Source organism: Tenrec ecaudatus, chromosome 7, assembly GCF_050624435.1.
Source record: "Tenrec ecaudatus isolate mTenEca1 chromosome 7, mTenEca1.hap1, whole genome shotgun sequence".
Lineage (NCBI taxonomy): Eukaryota > Metazoa > Chordata > Mammalia > Afrosoricida > Tenrecidae > Tenrec > Tenrec ecaudatus.
In genome coordinates this window covers 41,231,369-41,252,392 of record NC_134536.1, presented here as the reverse complement: position 1 = coordinate 41,252,392, position 21,024 = coordinate 41,231,369, and the positions used below count along the sequence as shown (strand labels likewise).

The window sequence follows — 21,024 nt, the reverse complement described above, 5'->3', positions numbered from 1 at the left end:
CCAAGAGCACTGTCTTGGAGAGGAGTCATCCGTGACCACAGGAGTGCCATAAAGGCTGTGGGGGCGGAGCCTTCGGGGTCTTCATTTGCTAATGTGGCTGCAGGACTCCAGAAACAGCTACCAACATCTCCTAATGACCAGAACTTGGAATGTGCAAAGTATGAATTTAGGAAAATTGGAAGTGGTCAAAAATGAAATAGAATGAATAAAGATCAGTTTCCTAGGCAGTACTGAGCTGACAGGGACTGGTATCGGCAATTTTGGATCACTGTGTCAGGAGTTACACAATCAAGAGGAAGGACATGGCATTCACAGTCAGAAAGGAGCTTCTTAAATCCAGCGTGAAGAATAGTGCTGTCTGTGAGAGGATTGTGTCGATCTGCCTTCAAAGAAATCCAATCAGTACAACTGTTATCCAAATGTATGCACCAACCATAAAAGCTAATGATTATGAAATGGAAGAATTTTACCATCGACTTCATTCTCAAATCGATCAAACATGCAATTAAGAGGCATTAATAATTATTGGTGATTGAAATGAAAATCTTGGAAACAAAGAGGAAGGAACAATAGTTGGAAAACATGGACACAGTGATCGAAGTGAAGCTGAGGTTTGCATGATAGAATTTTGAAAAACCAACAGTTTGTTCTTAGATAATATATTTTTTCCAACAACACAAAAGTTAACTATACACATGGACTTCCCCAGATGGAATGCACATCAATGAAGTTGACTAGATCTGTGGGAAGACATGAAGGAGAAGCTCAATATCTGCAGCTGAAACCAGAGTAGGGGATGATTGTGGAACTGACCTTTATGTAAGTTCATGATCATGTTGAAGAAAATGAAAACAAGTCCACAAGCATCAAAGCATAACCTTGAATCTAGTCCACCCGAATTCCGAGAACAGCTCAAGAACAGATTTGAGACATTGAACACTAATGACAGAAGACCTAGTGAGTTTTGGGGGAACAAGAAGAACCTTACTCACAAAAAAAGAAAGATGTCATTAAAAAGACACGAAAAACAGAGAAGATCAAAGTGGACTTCAGAAAATACTCTTAAATGTGCTGTTATTTATAGCGTAGCTGATGCAAATATAAAAAGAAAAAAAAAGATAAAGTCAAGAGCTGAGCAGAAAATGCCAAAGGAAAGCTTGAGAAGAGAAAGCCAAATAGTATAAGGAAAAGCCACAGAGTTAAAATTAGAAAACCAAAAGGGAAGAAGACGCTAAGCATATTTGAAACTGAAGGGACTCAAGAACAGAATTCAAGCGCTGAGTCCTCATCTTGGAAGATTCTGTGGGAAAAATATGGAACGACACAGGAAGCATCAAGAGAAGATGGAAAAAATGCACAGAGTCACTGTAGTAAAAAGAACCAGTTCACACCCCACCATTTAAGGAGATTGCATAGAGCGAGACCCAATGGGGATGAAGGAAAACGTTCAAATGGCAATGGATGCATTACCAAAACACAGGGCTCCGGGAATTGATGGGATACCCACTGAAATGCTTCAGAAAGCTCAGGAACACTGGAAACACTCATTTGCCTACGCTCAAAAAATTGGAAGACAGCTTCTTGGTCAATTGCCTGGAAACGATCCATATCTGTGCCCATTGTAAAGAAAGGTGACCCTAAGGAATGGTCAGTCCACAGAACAAACTCATTTTTATTGATCACACACAAGTCAATTTTTTCTTAAGATCATCCAACAGTGATTGGCTCCAGAGGATTAAGGTGTGCCTGCTACAAGCCATGGTGTTCTCCATTCCTTCATATGCTTGTGGCATTTGGACTTGGAATAAGGAACCATAGAAGAATGGATGCATTTGAATTGTGGGACTGCAGATGAATATTGAAAGTACCATGAGCTGCTCAAAGGAGAAGTAGCTCTCTATTGGAAGAAGTAAGATTTCACTGCTCCTTAGAAGCAAGGATGGTAGGACTTTGTCTTTTTTGCTTTGAACATATTTTCAGGAAAGGTCAGACCTGGAGAGGACATTATGTTTGGTAAAGTGTAGGGCAGTTAAGGAAGGCAAGGCCCTCGACGAGATGGACTGACACAGTGGTTGCATCAATAAGCTCAGGCATAAGAACAATTGTGAGGATGGCACAGGAGCACGCAGGATTTGATTCTTTTGTGCATGGCATTACTAAGGGTCAGAGCTCACTCTATAAGAGCTTCCAATAATAAGTCCCAGAAGACTCTCTTACAGTAGCCAAAAACTGTATATCAACTGAACGAAATTCTGCCTAGCCCTGTTCCTTCTTCACAGTTGTTATGTTTGAGTCCACTGTGGCAGCCACCGTGTCAAGCCATTTCATACACCGCTTCCTTCTTTTTCTACTGCCCTGTACTTTACCAATCACGATGTCCTTTTCCAGGGCCTGGCTTCTCCTGATAACATGTCCTTAAGTGAGAAGAAGTCTCACCGTCTTTACTTCTAAGGAGAATCCTGGCTGGGACCTCCACAGAAGTAAAGAAGGTGCGCGTGCGTGTGCACGCACACACACACACACACACACGGTACTATCAAGCAAAAGGGCGTATACAATTGTAGAAATGATAAGATCTAGGTTGTTAGATGTTACATCCTGACTTCCGTGCCTGCCCGGGGCTGAGAAGCTGGAAGAACAGACGGCAGTGAAAGCAGACTTGGGCCAGTAGGTCAGGTATTCTGGCAGGCTATCAATACCTTACAGGATATCACAGATCAGATTCCAAGAGACCAGACTCGGCATCCAGACCAGCAAAAAGGAGAGACGGGCCAATTTTCTGCAATACCTTTTTAAAAATATGTATCAAATAGACCACCCTCTCAAAGAGACAGCACCAGTTTATAACCTGCACCTTATTCATAAGTCATTATTGCCAAGCAATAGAATACCCAAGGCTGGCCAATTGACAAAAAAACAAACACATAACCTATCACACTTTTTCTCAACCTATCACATTTAAATGGAATTTCCGAGGCTGTTCATTTTTAGGGAAGCAGATGATTCCATTTTTCCCCATAGAATGTATGAAAGGTATGACCTGCTGACCTTGAGGTTAGTGGTCCAACACTTACCTGAGAACACCACCATAGCTTTGTGTCCATTGCTTATCCTTTCTGAACTGCAACTTCGTTGACTGTAGTATGGAGTAAAAGCTATTCAAGGGCTTACAAAAATACCTCGCTTTTCTTATGTAGACTCTGACTATGAAGATTATGAATGAATTTTTGAATCAATGCTTTACCCAAGCCTGTATTATATTATTTTTTAGCTGTTGTTCATGTTGATTGCCTACTGCTGCATAGGTTGAATTGTTAACCTTTAAGTTACCAGTTGAATGCAAATCATTTGCACTCCCTCAGGACCTAGCATTTCTGTAGGTGCATCATTTTGCTCATGTTTGATTTGTTTTATTCTCTAGGTAAATTTGATTATACTTCATTTATATGCTTTCTGTATATATGATATAAAGTAAATTTATTTTGAGACATCTTCCCATATTGACCCTTTCCTATGGTTCCTTAGACAGGAAAAGTAGAGGTACAGCCAGTTACAATCAGGGTCCCCGAGGGCTGTCCTAAAGCAGATCATGCAGAATCCCTCCCAGATCTATTCCAAGGGCAGAGACAGGACTCGGGTATAAATTGGGGGAATGATAGAGATCGCTGAGTCAACTTAAAATGTCCTGAGTCAGTTTTTGAGAAGACCATCTCCCCCTGAGGCAGCTTCCTTGAGGGAGCTGCACAGAGCTGGGTTAATCAGAACACAGTGATGCAAGGTAGAGCTGTCACGTCTTAAAAAGGAAGATGTCCATCATGTATTCTTGTTCTTACATTTTGGACAAAATAAGGGCAAATTATACAAGAACAATGTACTAATCAAAATTAACCAGTTGTTATGTAGGCCTATATATGAATCATAACGCATAGTCTATGTGATCCAGCCTATGTGTTTCTATACCCACAATAATGTACCATTACAATGCAAGTACTTTCTTAGTCATAATATTGACAGAAACTGTCAGGACAAACTCCATGCGCACATGTTGTTCTTTTTGCCCAGCATTTTTCCTTATTCATTTTCCATCCTTGATAAATTTTTGTTTACTTTTCAAGATTGAACTTAAGACCACTTCCTGCATCAAGCTTATCTTAACAGTCTTTGCATTCTACAGCTTACAATTACAGTTTTACTGAATGCACATGTCCTCAAAACAAATTCTGTGAAAGAATAATTGTCGACTTAAGTACAAAATGCCGATGTGGAAGACAAGAAAGAAACATGCATATTAATAACATAATATTTACCAGTTTAGATAATAAAAGGACTTAGGTATAGGAATAATTCTCTGGCAACAATCTAATTATTTTTAAATCTATAACCTGAAAATGTTGAAATGCTGTTTGAATGATTTTAAAAATAATTTCCTGTATACACAGATAAAGCTAAAGTTAAATAGGACAATAGCCTTGAAAAACGCTCTATATTTTCTTATGAAATAAATAAAAATAGTTTTATGAATAGCTAATATTTTCTGAACAGAGGTCATACACCCCCATCTACAGAATGTCACCAAACCGGCGCCGCTGAGCATGGAGATGAAAGCGGAAGCAAATCAGGAAGAGTGAATGAGTTGATACTTGCAATTTAATAATAAAAAAATGATCTGGGCAAAGAGGCAAAAATTGAAGCCCTCTCTACCATAGCTATTAGCAGAAAAAATCTGAAGGCAGGATGATTAATGAGGAGCTGGACTGAGGCAGCAGTATCAGAAGGAATTTAAAGATTGCCAGTGTGGGGAAGGAGGAAGAGAAAGAAGATTAAGTACAGCTTCTGCTTCTGCTTTGGAGGCCCTGGGAGTGACTGAGACTAGAGCTGAGATGTTGCTTGGTTTTGTGAATTTACTTACTCCTTTGGCCACTTTGAGATGGATCACAATAAAAATTCTATCTTAAATTAGTTTTTCTGTACGGTTGTTTTTTCCAATGCAAGCCTAAGGTCACCCAGGTTCACAACTTAGCACTAGATTTCTATAGGTTTCATATAAGATTGAAGAGACTATAAAATGCAAGGGTGAACCATGAGACATGATGCCCCTCAGTGACCAAAGGCGCTACAGGGGACAGCACCGGAGACACAGTGTGCAAATTGCACCTCACCTGATCCCACCACGCCGAGGCAAAGCACTGGGGGAGTTCAGAGGAACAGCAAGGGAATGGAGCAGCAAGGTCCCCAGGGAACGCTGAAAGTGGACTTTGGGGCCAGGGCAGGGTGCCCCAACAGACTGGACTGAAAAACACTCCTTAAGGCCAACAAACGATCCTTGAACTAACTACAAGCTTTTCTTAATTGATGTATTTTGTTGTGTTCTTTGTCAGTGGTTTGTTGTTGTTGTTTTGTTATATACTGTTGCTTTGTTTCCCTCTGTCTTGTTTTTGTGCATGTTATTATCTCCACAGGTCTGTCGAAACAGACAGGCTGGATGAACTATCTGGAGGAAAAACAAGGGGACCAACAGTTCTGGGGGATCTTGGGATAGGGGGAGGTGGGAGGTAAGGAAGTGGTGTTAACAAACCCAGGGACAAGGGAACAACATGGAATCCAAATTGGTGGTGAGGGGGGAGTGGCAGGCCTGGTAGGGAATGATCAAGGGTAAGGTAATGTAAAGAAGAGGTATAGTTGTAGCCCAGGTGGGGACAGAACATGATAGTGGGGCAGGAGGAAAGTCAAGGGAAATAGAGGAAAGAGCTAGGAGGCAAAGGGCATTTATAGAGGTCTAGACAAAGACATGTACATGCAAATATATATATGAGGATGGGAAAATAGATCTATGTGCCTATATTTATAGGTTTAGTACTTAAGTGGCGGAAGGACCTTGGGCCTCTACTCAAGCACTCCCTCAATGCAAGAATACTTTCTTCTATTAAATTGGCATTCTATGATGCTCACCCTCCCGACACAACTGCTGAAGCCTAAGCGGGTGAACAAGTAACTGTGGTGAAGAAAGCTGATGGTGCCCGGCTATCAAAAGAGATAGTGTCTGGGGTCTTAAAGACTTGAAGGTGAGCAAGCAGCCATCTAGCTCAGAAGCAACAAAGCCCACATGGAAGAAGCACACCAGCCTGTGCGATCACGAGGTGTCTACAGGATCAGGTATAAGGCATCATCAGAAAAAAAAAATCTTACCATAGTGAATGAATCGGGAAGTGCAGAATGGAGACCCAAAGCCCATTTGTCAGCCACTGGAGATCCCCTCACAGAGGGATCTAGAGGAGGAGATGAGTCAGTCAGGGTGCGACGTAGCACCTATGAAGAATACAGCTTTCCTCCAGTTCCTAAATGCTTCTTCTTCCCCCCTCCCCACTACCATGATCCAAATTCTACCTTGCAAGCCTAGATAGAGCAGAGGTTATACGCTGCTGCAGATAGGAGCTGGAGGCACAGGGAATCCAGGGTGGATGATACCTTCAGAACCAGGGGTGTGAAGGGCGATACTGGGAGGGTAGAGGGTGAGTGGGTTGGAAAGGGGGAACTGATTACAAGGATCTACATGTGACCTCCTCCCTGGGGGATGGACAACAGAAAAGGGATGAAGGGAGACACTGGATAGGGCAAGATATGACAAAATAATAATTTATAAATTATCAAGGGCTCATGAGGGAGCGGGGAGGGAGTGGAAAAAAGAGGACTTGATGCAAAGGGCTTAAGTGGAGAGCAAATGCTTTGAAAATGATTAGGGCAAAGAATGCACAGATGTGCTTTATACAATTGATGTATGTATATGTATGGATTGTGATAAGAGTTGTATGAGTCCCTAATAAAATGTTTAAAAAAATGCAAGGGCGAACAGGCTAGCCTATGGAGCCAGGCTATTTTGGTTCAAACCACAGATTGGTTACTAACTCTGCGTTAGTTAATTACCATCTTGGTGCTCTGTTCATAAAATAGGATTGGTGTATTGGTTTTTGTTGGTCATAAATTAGTCAATGCAAAATAATACCTGGTATGTCGGAAACCTTCATTAGTACTGGCTACCATCATCATCATTATTCTGCAGATGATGGATGAAAATGTTTCATGAGACTAATCTTCATCATTCTTTCAATAGCTTAGTGTATACTGCCTTCCAAAGATAAGGTGAAATGCTAACATGAGTGTAAATCTGTAGGTATCTCAGTAAAAAATAAACAATTTCTCTCAGAGGCTAACTAGACACAGACCTAGTTGGCCCAGATTCTGAGTTGAGAGAACAGATTGTCATGTTCCTCAGATTAACTGTAACACATTATCTATTCTCTAACGCATGTGTTCTTCAAAAGGAAATTTTCAGCTAAAGAGGGGCTTTTAATGATTGACTGTGATGTATTGTTTATGAAACAAGAGCCCTACAAGATGAATTGTATGACAGAATTAACAAACTTCTGGTAAACAGTATGAGTTGAGTTTTCATAAGCAACGAAAGACTTCTAATCCTACAAAGAAATTGGCCTCTGATATTGTATTGTATTACTTTCAATTAATGTAAGTAATAATGAATGTATGATGATTGGATTCTGGTAAGATATTACTGCGCACTGTAACTTTATAATACAGAGGGAAGTTAAAGATAAGTTTTCAAATTTTTAACATTCTTTAGTTTTTGACAATGTCAATATAAATAAACATAGCAACCATGTTTGCTAAATGATTATTGGAGCATGAAAATAACGATGACAAACATAATTTGGAAAGAACTTCACATATGATTCTATTCTATTAATTGACCCGAAGGGCTGAAATGGAAGATGGAAGGAGGTCATTGGAAGACGCTGTAGATCTTTTGCCAATAGAGTGAACACAGCATTTTTAGAGGTGTATGGTTTAGACCAGATTTTTCTCTAATGAAATATTAGATGCTAATAAGTAAAACAGATCGTCTTAGGCTATGGATTTAAGGACAGGTAAACCCCTCAGGACCAATGGTGAGAGTGGCGATAACTGGAGAGTGGAGGGACGGTAGGGTAGAAGGGGAAACTGATTACAAGGATCTACGTATGGCCTCCTCTCTGGGGGATGGACAACAAAAAAGTGGGTGAAGGGAGATGTCGCTCAGTGTAAGATATGAAAAATAATAATTTATAAATTATCAATGGTTCATGAGGGAGGGGGGAGTGGGGAAAGAGAGGAAAAAATGAGGTGCTGATACCAAGGGCTCGAGTTGAAAGCAAATGTTTTGAGAATGCTGATGGCAACAAATGTGCTTGACACAATGGATAGATGTATGCGTTGTGATAAGCATTGTATGAGCCCCCAATAAAATGATTAAAAAGAGAGAACTGTTCTTTTGATGTCACCTGGTATTTTTGTACTTTACTGAATTAAGTTATGTATTCCATAATTATTTCACTTGGAATTAATTGAATGATGTGATAAATATCATATCTTAATTGCATTTTAAAATACACCAGAGGCATGCCACTCATTTGTAACACACTTATTTGTCTGTCCATCTCTTTAGGTTTATTTCCCGCCGTGTTGAATCTCGCCTCTAATGCGCTCATCACCACCAATGCGACCTGCGGCGAGAAAGGGCCCGAAATGTTCTGCAAGTTGGTAGAGCACGTGCCTGGACAGCCTGTGAGGAACCCTCAGTGTCGAATCTGCAACCAAAATAGCAGCAATCCCTCCCGTACGTCGTTCACGTGGTAAAGGGCTGGGTAGACGCCTACAAATGAGTCGTTTTTAGGCTAACTTTTATTAAAGCAAAAGGCACGGAATTTAAATAATTTCTAGACATTTTCTTCACTGTAACCTTCTTTAGGTACCCTGGTGGCATAATGTTTACACGTTGGGCTGCTAAGCATAAGGTCAGCAGTTTGAAACCACCCACAGCTTGGCCAGAGAAAGACGAGGCTTTCTACTCCTGTAAAGAGTTAACAGTCTTGGAAACGCACAGGGGAAGTTCTACTCTGTCCTACATGGTTGCTAGGAGTGAGGACGCTAAGCGTTGGAATCCACTAGGTGACAGTGAAGGATTTTTTTTCTTGGGGGGCAGGGGGGTTTGACTGTCTTTATGGTCCTTCGCGGTCATTCAACAAACAGGATAGGATATTGATGTGTCATGTGCAATACCTGGTGAGAATTCTCTAGCTGAGAACACCTTGGGGTTATAATAGTAGGTTTTCCACAGCTAGTTACTCCATAGTTACTCTACCTTTCAACAAACATTGATAAGCACCTGCTATCTTATTAATCATATTTTGGTCACTTACGCGTCAGCTTCTGGCAGGAATAAAGCGTAGTAGCTATTAGTGAGGAAATCATTTTTCAAAAGTACCACGACTTAGTAAGCGAGGTTTTTTTCCATATGTAGTACACACACACACAAGCACACAGACAATATATACTACATATAATATTGCATATGGTATACATGCATATTATGTATTATGTATATATAAAACCATGAATTGGAATCGATTCTAAGGCAATGAAGGAGAAGTTTAGAATAAAAGTTCTAAGTTTAGAACCAAAAGGCAAGTAGGAACGGCCAGGTGACAAGATGACATGAAAGTAAGCCGAAGTAAACTGACAGTTCAGAAAGGCCGTCGGAAGATTCTTTAGGGAAAGGATCTGCTTCATCACTTTCAGCTGGAACACAGGCGTGAATAAGAAGAAACCAACCAATCAACCTCACTGCCAGGAGTCAATGCTGACCCACAGCGACCCCCTGTGGGTATCCAAGACTGGAACTGGCTATGGGAGTAGAAAGCGCAGTCTTTTTGTCTTTCTCCCTTGGAGCTGCTGGTGGTTTCTAACTGCTGACGAAGTGGATCGCAGCCCAATGCGTAACCATTACGCCACCAAGACTCTCAATAAGGGGAAAAGGAAGGGAAAGCACTATAAAATGAGAAGTATAACATAATCTTGAAGGTATGAAGCAGCATTATCTATTCAGATACCTTTAAGTAATCTTGTTTGAAGGCTAAAAGACTTGTGGAGTAGAGTGGATTGATATCAGATGCTGTTAAAGATGGAGGTTGAGTTAAACATTGGGACATGATCAACTATATTTGTTGAGTAGATTAACTAAATATTTAGTGGCAATTGATGTGCTTAATAATGGAGATAAAACTTCACAATTGTGGGGTGGGGTGGGGGTACGGGTAAAAGGGAGCCGATGTCAAGGAGTCCAGGAAGAAAAAGACTGTTTGGAAACAGGTTGTGGTAGCAATTATACAATTCTGCTTGATGTGTTTGAACTATGGAATGATAAGATATAAGCATTCACTCTCAATTAATAATAAATGTAAAGAAAACAAGTTTAACAATCAATGTATTTTTAAAATCATTAGCTTTTTAAAGTTATAAATATCTAAAATGAATAAAATCTTTCTCCTTCAATTTGCCTTTTTTATCTCAGAAAAAAATTGAAAGACATGTATATTTTTCTACAGAGTGTAGGTTAAAGAGACAAATGCCTTTGGACTTTTATATAGTTTAGAGATATTAAAACATTAAAATATTTGGAAAATTGAGATTTCTCTGATTTAACCAGGTGATCTTATTTATCACAGGATGCTTAAAAATAAACTAGGGAGACACAATGAGACTACTTTGAATGGCGCACCCCTCCCTTTTTTGGTGTGTGGGGGGGTGCTCTCGGCAGTTATCTTCCATGGTGGATGTCATTACAGTGTGCCGGAACATTTCTAAACGCAAAACTCACTGCCACTGAGTCAATTCTGACTCACAGCTACCCCCGAGGGGAGAGCGGAACTCCTACTGTGGGTTTCTGAGACTGGAACATTTGGTGGGAGTAGAAAGCCTCATCTTTCTCCTGAGGAGCAGCTGGTGGTTTTGAACTACTCACTTTAGAGTTAGCATCCCACTGCGTAACCACTACACTATCAGGCTCCTTCTCAGAATATGTTTAAGAGTTTTGGATGAAGGCACGTACCGTATGTGCTCGTGTGCTATGAAATGGAAAGAGCACATTTATTGAGAGCAGAGGACTAAACCTTGGGGGGCATACAATTGATCTGGGACATCTAAGGAGGAAAGCACTAATGGGGACTTAAATAATCAGACAGAGTTCCAAGAAGGTGATTCCATTTAGTTCAGTGGAATGAGAGACGGAGTGGAAGGAAGATGCCAAGATTCGATGGAAAAAAACAAAAGAGAGACTTCTTTGGGAAATGGATGAGCTACATTTACCCCATAGGCCCAATAAGCTCCACGGCCACTTATCCTCTTCTGAGTTCATTATTTAGACTAGAGTCTGGTAGGTCTCAGTGTAAGAACTCATGAGACATCCCACCTGTTTTCACACTGAGTTGCAAATGAATATATCGTTTTAGTAAAGCAAGTTTCATGTGAGGGGTGCTTTGTATTCTACCACCCCCACACCAGTTTTGTTGTAGTATTGTTTTCGTTGTTGTAAATTCGTCAGAGCAGGGGCTTTTATGTGATTTTTTTTTTTTTGGTCAGTCATTTCCATTACATTTTAAAATCATGTTTGGAAATAGAAATTTAAACAGATGATACCCCACAAGAATAAAAATCTGTCAATAAACCACATGAAAATATTTTAGTGAAAGATAAACAGACATTAAAATTCCACAAATTCAATAAACTTCTAGATAAATCCGGATGCCTGTATTTAATTACCATACAAAGAGAATTAACCTTGAACTTCCTGACTGTAATAGATTGTGCTTCCCAATGAAAAAGGAGCCGTCTGAAAGGTCTGCTTCATCTTTGATCCCCTCGTTAGTCTTCAGATGCAGTTAGTTCTTGGGTTGGTGTGTACAACGGTCCCTGCTGAGGATCTTATACGTTTCTAACTCCTTTTGAAAAAGGGAACTATGCCAACAGTTAATCAGTATTTGCAAATTAATTATGATTAACCTTTCATAATGGGATTATGGTTAATTGTTGATTCATCTCCCAGTCCTCCTTTTCATGACTAATTCTCATATCAATTTAACCTGAGGCTGCAGATATAAAAATTTCCAATTAGACAGCTTCCTTCACAATTACCTCAGAGTCAGGAATTTGATTGGGAAATGTGGTTTTGTGAATGTTTGTTTTTTTAAAAATCATATGTCACATGGTCTATAAAGATTCAGGAGGATGTTTGGAGAATGCTATCTTTGCTACTTGTTTTTCTCTTGGGCACAATGCCAGTAATATTTTTTAATGGTACCAATTCATGCTGTTCCAATTTCAGCACCCACTGACACCCTCAAGTGTATTTATTTGATATTTAGTTATGTGTCTGGTCTTTGCTGTTGTTTTCAGGACCTGACACCTTCCTTAGCGTCAACAGATTACTGCAAATTATGAAATATACTCGGAAATTTTAATTTTAAATTAATGAGGCAGAATGCTTCATCTCAGTAGTTGGCTAATATAATTACATTTAGTACAAAACCAAGCCTATCCAGTTGTTTAGTTAAATGATTCACCAATATAATTGGAAGATTTTTGTCCTGTCCTATATAATTATATTCTCATATGGAGACATACACGTTTATGTTTTCAGGGAATTACAGACAACTCTACTTTTTAATTTAATATGCAGAAAAATGCTCAAAATAGGACATTTAATTAATATTTAAATGGCATATTTAGTGAAAAGTCAGTTTTTATCCACATTTATTTTATAAGGTGATTTTACTTTACTTTCAGGCTCCTACCTCATCAAGGACTTAATTTTGCTTAATTCTCTTTCCCCCCAACATTTTTATAAAGTGGGAGTTTGTCTTTAAGGTGCAGAACTATATGCCTACTGGGACAATGTATCATTAGGTTATGTATATGCATCATAATCAGAACAGTCATATTAAAAGTTCCAATGTTCTTTTCCTAACCTTGACAATAAAGAATTCCCATACTACATGTTTGCGCTGGTCTAATTGTAAATAAGATTTGAAGTCTCCAAATTTTTATGACAATAAAATCAGTACACTGCTAAGGATTTCCTTCATTTTGATACTGTGCTTTGAACATTTTTATTGGTTTTTAAATATGTTTTATTTTTTAAAAAACTGGTCATGAGGGTTGCTATGAGACAGTGGCCGTGAGCGACTGAGGTCTTTCATGATAGGCATACCAGAGGTTACAGCTTTTGAATTTGAAGGTTTTCATTTGGAAAAATATTTTTTTAAAACTAGATTCCTATGCCAATTATTGTTCTTTCATTAAACAAAATCAAAACCAGCAATCTCTGAGATTAAGAATAATCTGGAAGCATTAACTGCGAGTAGCGTTTGGTGTGTCCAGCTCAGTGATGACAGAGATTAAGTGGCCAGCAAAGCCTCATCTAGCTCTTCGTAGCACACCTGTCCATGGCCTCAACGGTGTGCTTTGCCATCAGAATGAATGCTTAAGCTGTTAGCTAATATAACCAAAGTACTTACCCGTGGTGTGGCGTTCATTATGTGAGGTCTATCTTTAATTCACGAAATGATTGTGTTCTGATCTACAAGGTCATTCAGAGCCATTCCAAATAAGCGTTAGGAATGTGTCCAAGGTTGACACTTCAAAGGTTGTTGACTCCAAAATAAACAGAAGCTGCTTTTCTGTTGTTTTAAACAAAGTATTTCTATAGACAAATATGCGGAATTCCAATTGTGCCGTTTGGAATATAACGATTCGGACTGCGGGAATAGAGACGGGAACCTCCACCATCTTCTTCCCTCTGACACCCTCACCAGTGCACACACTGGGCCTGCTTTCAGAAGGGGCACAGGAGCAGAAGTTGTAGTCCTTGTCAACCCAGACGCAACTCAACCAATAACCGAGAGGCATGAGGAGATGAGCACTTTGGCAGCAGAGAGCTGATGTTCATTGTTGTGAGCTACACGGAATAAAGTTGGAGTAGAGGAGGGATCTGTGAGGTTTGAGTGTAGGTAGGCGGACGGGAACCCGAAGAAAGGAGTGTGGCATCACATTGATCGTGGACACCTCCTGCGTTGTGGGATCGCTCTCTGTGTTTGAGTTCTCACTACTGTAGGCTCCAGTCTCATCCATCTGGAGTCGAGGTGAGGGAAGATGTGCGCTTGATGAGCCGTTTCCTATGCCGTCCTCTCCCCGCTTCTCATCAGTGTCCAGACGCCTCCGCTCCGTGGGGAATAGAAACATACTGGACGAAAGTTTGGGGTGCCTTTCATTTAACTAGCGAAATAATGGTAGCAAGTTACAGACTGGTTGCAAAAGGACTTCTGGAATGGATTTGACAGGATTTTGTATTAAAACCTGCTGTGTATTGGCTCGCCAAGGCTTCCGTAATAATGAATGTGTCCGAAGGGCAAATCTTCACGTACCTTTCACCACGATTCAGGACTTTAATGTTTCCATTAACAAAGTTGATGGCATCACACAGCTGCCTCATACAGTAGTTTGTGCCTCTTTGAATGATTGACATATCAATTATGTTTCAGTATTTTTTTTCACACTTAATTTCTTCAGTTACCTTCAAAGTTGCCAATTTGGGCTGATGGCCAGAATGCTTTGCAGCCTCTGGTGTTATAGCCCAACATTTAACCCTTCTTTGCACAGTGTTATGGAAAAGTTTTCATTCAGTAGATCCTGCTAAGAAAAAAAGGCTATCTTTTTAATATTATTTTAATTTTAATAGGCACTTAATGGTTATTTTGACCTATTTTACTTTATAAAAAACAGCTGACAAAATGTATTAATATGATGTCTTCTCCTTCCGCATGCTACTGTTGATTCCACAGAAAGACACCCAATTACAAATGCAATTGATGGGAAGAACACTTGGTGGCAGAGTCCCAGTATTAAGAATGGAATTGAATACCATCATGTGACAATTACACTGGACTTACAGCAGGTATGGTGCTACTTACTTATTGTTTTCCACTTTTGAACTTCTAGCTTGGATATCCTCGTTGCTTAATTAGTAGTTTATCATCTTATCATCTTCTGTTCTTTTCTTGATTGAGGGGAAAAAAAGGGGGGGGTGCTATGCATTTAGTATATTGTCATTAAAAAAATAAAAGTGTTTGGTATTCATTTCTAAAGCACAAATAACATGAATATACATGAAGAGCCGAGTACTGAACTCTGTTTTGATTAATTAGAGTTGATGATGAAAATATGAAACAACACAATTTTGCATAAAGATATAAACTATTTTTAACCTTTAAAAGCTTACAGTGCTGCCGCTCTGCTGATGGTGTGTGTATTTAAAGATTTTTGAATAACAAGGCTCTTGATGAAATTGCCTCTCGCTAGTGGGAGTTGAGCAAGTGCTGACGGTTGGTTCAGATATTAAAGCTGGGCTACCACATGAGGTAACAAGCCTCACAGTTGTATCAAATTGATTTAGAAGGCGTTGGAGGTGTGTTGTACAGGATTGGGTGCCTTTGACACTTAATTTATTCTTTTGGTTCACAGTGTTCCGGTCAGGGTAAAGTTAATAATCAAGTATCCCTAGAACTCCAAATTATTTAACCTTAGAAAGAGAGAGATTTGGAAACATGCTCCTTTATTTTGCTGTAATTCCCAAACAAGGCTTCTTTAAATGGATTGTAGACTGGGACTGGAGACATTGGGCCTCGCTGGCCTCTTTCAATCTGCTTCTCTTTCCCTCTCTCAACCCAGGGTAGGAGAGATCCGCTGCCTCTCCTCTCGCGTCCAGTGTGGAGACAGAGTATGGAGAGGCTTTAGGATTAATTCAGGTGGTGGTGGTAGTAATGATAGTATACATGATCAAGAGCATGGCTGCCACAGGTGTCCATTTTGTAGGGAAACACCAACCAGTGGGGGTTAGAGCCATTCTCCAGGGGAGAGAGAGGCACCTGGTGGCATTTTCTTAATGGTTCCATGGCCCCCAGTTGTCATGCCACTTTCTTCCTGCAGGGTCTGGGCCCACCGTGGCTAGGGCGACACACACTCGTGCTGGCTACCAGGACAGCAGGCTAATGGGTTTCAGAGCAGGTCCTTTTCCACAGATCTGGAATGCTCCGGAACCGGAACAACTCGGTGAGAGCAGGGCCTCTGTGCTGCAGCTAAAGAGCTACCTAGCAAGTGATTGTTTCTGGTAGATAATAGCTCGATGTCAGCCCCAAGTTTCTGACATTTCCAGGAAGCCTCCGTGCTCTCTCTGGGAATGGCAAGGCAAGCTACTACATGATAAATGATGTTTTAGATCATGAATTCCCTGGAGATCCTAAACTCAAAAGCGATTCCATCTCCCTAATGTTGATGCCTAGTCCTTAATGGGCAGCAACATTCTCTGCCTTCGAAGCAATCTCCGAAATCCAGCCTTCCTCCTCAAGAGTGGATCTACTGCTCTGTGCTTAGGGCCATTATCTGGACGAGGGAGTCAATAAATAGTGATGCTTGATGTTTCTGCTTTACTCTCCACTGCTTCCTTTAGACCACACATGTAGCTCGAGAGTCAATTACTAAAACAGTTTGCACAAATCATTTATATTGCTCTTTGAGCCTAAGCACAAATTCATCTTGTTATCAAATTCAAATGTACTCCCTTTACATTCTAATTTATAACTGGACGGTGTAATCAAAAGTTTTAACTAAATCATTTCTATCTAATTTATCTCTCATCATTAATTCAGCCAGTCAGAGTATTCACCCGAAAGTCCATTTATCAATGAAACCATTGCTTTCTAGGTTTCCTTTGCTTCCCTGCACATCTATTTCCACTATGTAGACTTGGAGCATCATAGTAAAACCACTAAAAAGAAAGAGATGAAATATTGATAGGAAACTAAGAAAAGTTACCCCAGAGGACAACAGCCAGCCACATTCTCTACGTAATCAATGAAATCTTAACGACAATAAAATATGCTAAGTGAAAATAACTGCAAACCTCAAACTCCATATCCAATAAAAATAGACTTTGAAAATGGAGATAGATTTTGTATTACATCCAGCTTAACCTTTCTGGAGATAAATTTACACCTTAACCACAAAGCTTCCAAGATGCTCAAAGTTGTTGCTGGTTTCCCTGTCTTCTGGGAAAGCACCTTCTCCAGGCGGCTGCTTCCACTCAGGTGGGATTTGACTTTTAAGGTAAGCACCTGAGAAGCATTTTGGCTGCTACTAAAAAGGTCTGTGATGCAAACCCACCAAGTCCTCCTGGGGAGAAAGTTGCGGCAGTCAATTCACAGCTAGGGACACCTGTGGGCAGGCCCTCCTGGCCTGCAGGGTTACCATTGACTCAGTGGCAATCGGATCTTGAGTTTGTTCATTTCTTCTGCTGTTCTCTCCTTCCCGTTTTGTTTAATAGCTTTAAGGAGGTGGGACACTTTTAAGATAGCTTTCATAATCAAACGTTACCATGAGTGCTAAAGTTGTGTTCACAGGCCAGATCTAAGTGACTCCAAGGTTTAGAAGAATCAAACAGAAAAAGGAAATAAAATAAACACGCACACATACACACACACACACACACGCACACACACACACAAGAATCAAATAGAAGTGGTAAGGTGGACATACCCTGAAGCAGTCCCATACTTCGTGTATGTTCATACTTACTTACCTTTTTCTACCTCCGCTCTCTCTGCAGGCTGCAAATCAACCCACAGTGCATTTAAAAGAATGAGAGCATAGATCATCTCTAAATGGAAAATTTCATATTCCACTTGAATCAAAGTTTTAATTTATTTAATGATCTTGACAAGGAGGCCTAGAGGCACAAGGGTTAGGGACCCAGCTACTATAGAAAAGGTCAGAAGCAGAAAAGACCAGGCGATCAGCTCTTATAAAGACGATGCCTGGGAAATCCTTTGGGTCAGTTCTACTTTGTCCCTTTGAGGCAGCAACAGTCGGCAGGACCGCAACGACACACAGTAGCCACAGCAAGGTTTTCGTGATGTAATGTATATATTTTTGGAAATGCATAGTTTTTTAAAATGTTGAGACTTAATATAATCACTGAAATATATATGTTTAAATTTATTTACCCAAACCAAAGCTTCCAAATGGACTATATCCCAGGTGTCATTCACTTTTTTAAGTTATAACTTTATGACAAGGCACACACAAGGCAAGGTCTGCTTCTAGTGAGAATCATGACAGGAACATTATGTGATATAATATTTTTAATTGATTTTGTGATAAAATCCCTTGATAGGAAAGGAATTTCTATCTTTCTGTAGACTCTGGCCTTCGGAGTAACAAAGTGTGGATTATGCTTGTAGCACTAATTCTGATAAAGAGCAAAGCTACAAGAAGGCATATTTCAATGAATCAGAAATACAGAGAATGCGGACACCTTTATTATTTCATTTTTAGACAGTTCCCAGATTATATATGAGTTCCATTGCTCAATGTATCTTAAAGTCAAAATTTTATGTGACTCCAAACAATTAAGATACAATTCATACCTAACATTAACTTGACAAATATTGCTTTTGTATATAGGTTAAAGTGTACCTTTCTTTATATGAAAAAAAATTAAAGAAACATCAAGATTCACTATAATATCTTTAACATAACACAATAATAATAATGCCAATGTTTTAATTCATGTAGCAAAGTAGTGCCCTTTTGTTTATGAACTATAAAAACTTTTGATACGTTTTAGAAACTATATTATGTACTTCCAATATTTCCAATAGTTGGCTTAATGGGGATTTGTCCTTAACTATGGCTTGTACATAAGTCAGATGCTTGTAACCAGGGACTTCCCGTACTTCTCATATTACTTCAGTGAGGCAGCTTGTATCAGTGCCCTTCTTTAACGAGCGAAGAACGCAAGGCTCTGAGAAATTCTCTAGTTTGGCCTCTCACACATAGGTTACTAGAGACAGAGCTGTGATTTTAACTCAAATAATTTTAATTGAAACCCAAGACTTTTGACCACTACCCACTACAACAGTATTGCCTAACCTGGGATCTTAAGCCCTAGCATGAGAATTTTGTGCATAGTTTCACAAGTACCCATATATTGTTGATTTCAGAGACACCATTCCATTTTATATCTTACATGCGTCCGCAAGAGAGTATTGTCAACATTTATTCCAGCATAAGACAGGGACCCGTCTCTCATTTTCTAGTGTACTCTATCAGTCCTCTGAAATGGCATTAGTTCTGTTTTTTTCTTATCTAATTATAATATGAAGAGTGAATCAGCTATGTAAGTAACATGGGCCATTGTCCAATGAGGAGCTTAGGGCAGTAGTTATAATAAATAGGTGAATGCCACCAAGTGCTTGTTTATCATTGATCCACCAGATGTTTGATCATTTATGGGCTTGCCTTTTTATTTTGTGATTTATTAATTTCAGCAGTTTCAGTAGTGTGGCTTCTCTGAGAAGCACACCAAATAATTCTTTAAAGTAGTGATTGTCTTTCTTTTATGAAATCATTACAGATTACTATTGACTATTTCTTTAATATTTTAACATCTAATACAATCATTAACAGGATATGGCAATGTATTTACAAGAAAGTATCTGTTTATTTTATAAGTAGGTTGTTTTTAGACTTTAATTACTGAGGGATTATTAATTTTTCCCAACTCGCCTATTCACTGATGGTGTATTCGGAGCAAATGACTTAATCATGCTGTGCTCTAAACTGTAGATTAGCACAACACAAATTATAATAGCATGGCAAAAAAATTTGAAATAATGATAATAGCAGTGTAACAACTAAACTCCATCTGGTCAACATAAGGACCATGTATCATAATAACCTTGATGATAACTTAAGTTTTCCCAATTATGTGTATGCACAAACCTAGTAAGATGGGGTAGAGATGCACTTAAAACACCCCAGCAGCCCGAAAGACAGGAACAGAGATTTGAAGGTTAATAAATGCTTCAAAATAATCTATTCTAACCAGATTTCTGCTACAAGACATGTGATGATATGCACTTCATTCTTTCTTTTTTTTTCATGACCATTTTTTCATGCTTTGATTTGTTTAGGGAGAAAACTGATTGGCTGATGGAGTAAAACTCCTAAGTAGCTATTTCATAGACCTTGTAAGCATTTATTAAATCATATGTATTCCTGAATAAACTAGATACGCTAAGAAATTACCTATGCTCATGTATACAATTCAGCCTCACTTCAATAAGCCCTCAACTTTATTTCTAGGATGGCCCCCGCAAACTAAAAGCAAATTTATCCAAAAAAGATGCTCTTATACCTATAGAAACACAGTCCACATTTTTTACCTAAATCTCTTATCATTCGTCATATCGGGACCTGTTTAGTCCTACTGATTAACAGTTTCAAATGGAAATTAGGATCTAGATGGAAGTGAAGTTAGCATTTTATTTAAATACTGAAGTATCTTCATAGTGTGAAGTCTGCTAGCTTGGATGTTCAAGTGTACCCGGAAACCCCTCTGGAGAGAGACCCAGTTCTGACAGACAGCCACTGGAAGCCAGAAGGCACACAGTTTGACTCACACACATGGAATCTTCATAGTCGGACTCAGTGGCGGCTGTCAAAATAAGATTTCATATTGGTGTTTTTTAAGAATATTTGTGAATATCACATACTATTTTTTCCATAACATTTTGTAGTGAAAGTACTTAAGATCTTCAGGTTAGTTAGTCATTGTCATTGTTGTTTAGTTTAAGGGTGATACATCGTCAGTCATGAAGGAAGGCTTTTACATTCTTTCAGACCACATTTCCTTACATTGTCTTCTGACTCATTTCTGCTAAAGGATTTAATTGCTCTACAGATACATGGTATTATTAGCTCCAATATGTTATAAAATGAAAAATAAATCTCTTGAAATTGAAGCACTAATTAAAGGCTAAGGAGAAATTTTAAATAAATGAAAAATTATAAGTGAGATAGATGTAGTTCATTATCAGTATACAGATAGAAAGAGTATAAACATTATCCCTGCTTTTAATACTTATTTAGTTGAGGGGAAAAAAGTAAAAAGAATGTAATAAACATATTTAAAATGCCATGCAAAATTTGCATAGCCTAGTTGACTCTATTTCTGTCTAGTCCGGTCTCTTGGGTGTGGAGGAGAAAGACCTGGAGGGCAGCCTGTGAATGAAGACGCTAGCC

General features: G+C 39.2%; 1 protein-coding gene across 1 annotated transcript in view; it reads left to right on the top strand.

Moving 5' to 3' along the window:
• LAMA2 (laminin subunit alpha 2) overlaps window positions 1-21,024 on the top strand; it is a 636,281-nt gene that overhangs the window by 140,011 nt on the left and 475,246 nt on the right. The window contains exons 2-3 of the mRNA XM_075554570.1: window positions 8,498-8,668; window positions 14,727-14,839. Of these exons, the coding sequence (XP_075410685.1) occupies window positions 8,498-8,668; window positions 14,727-14,839 (284 nt within the window). The remainder of the gene's footprint in view (window positions 1-8,497; window positions 8,669-14,726; window positions 14,840-21,024) is intronic.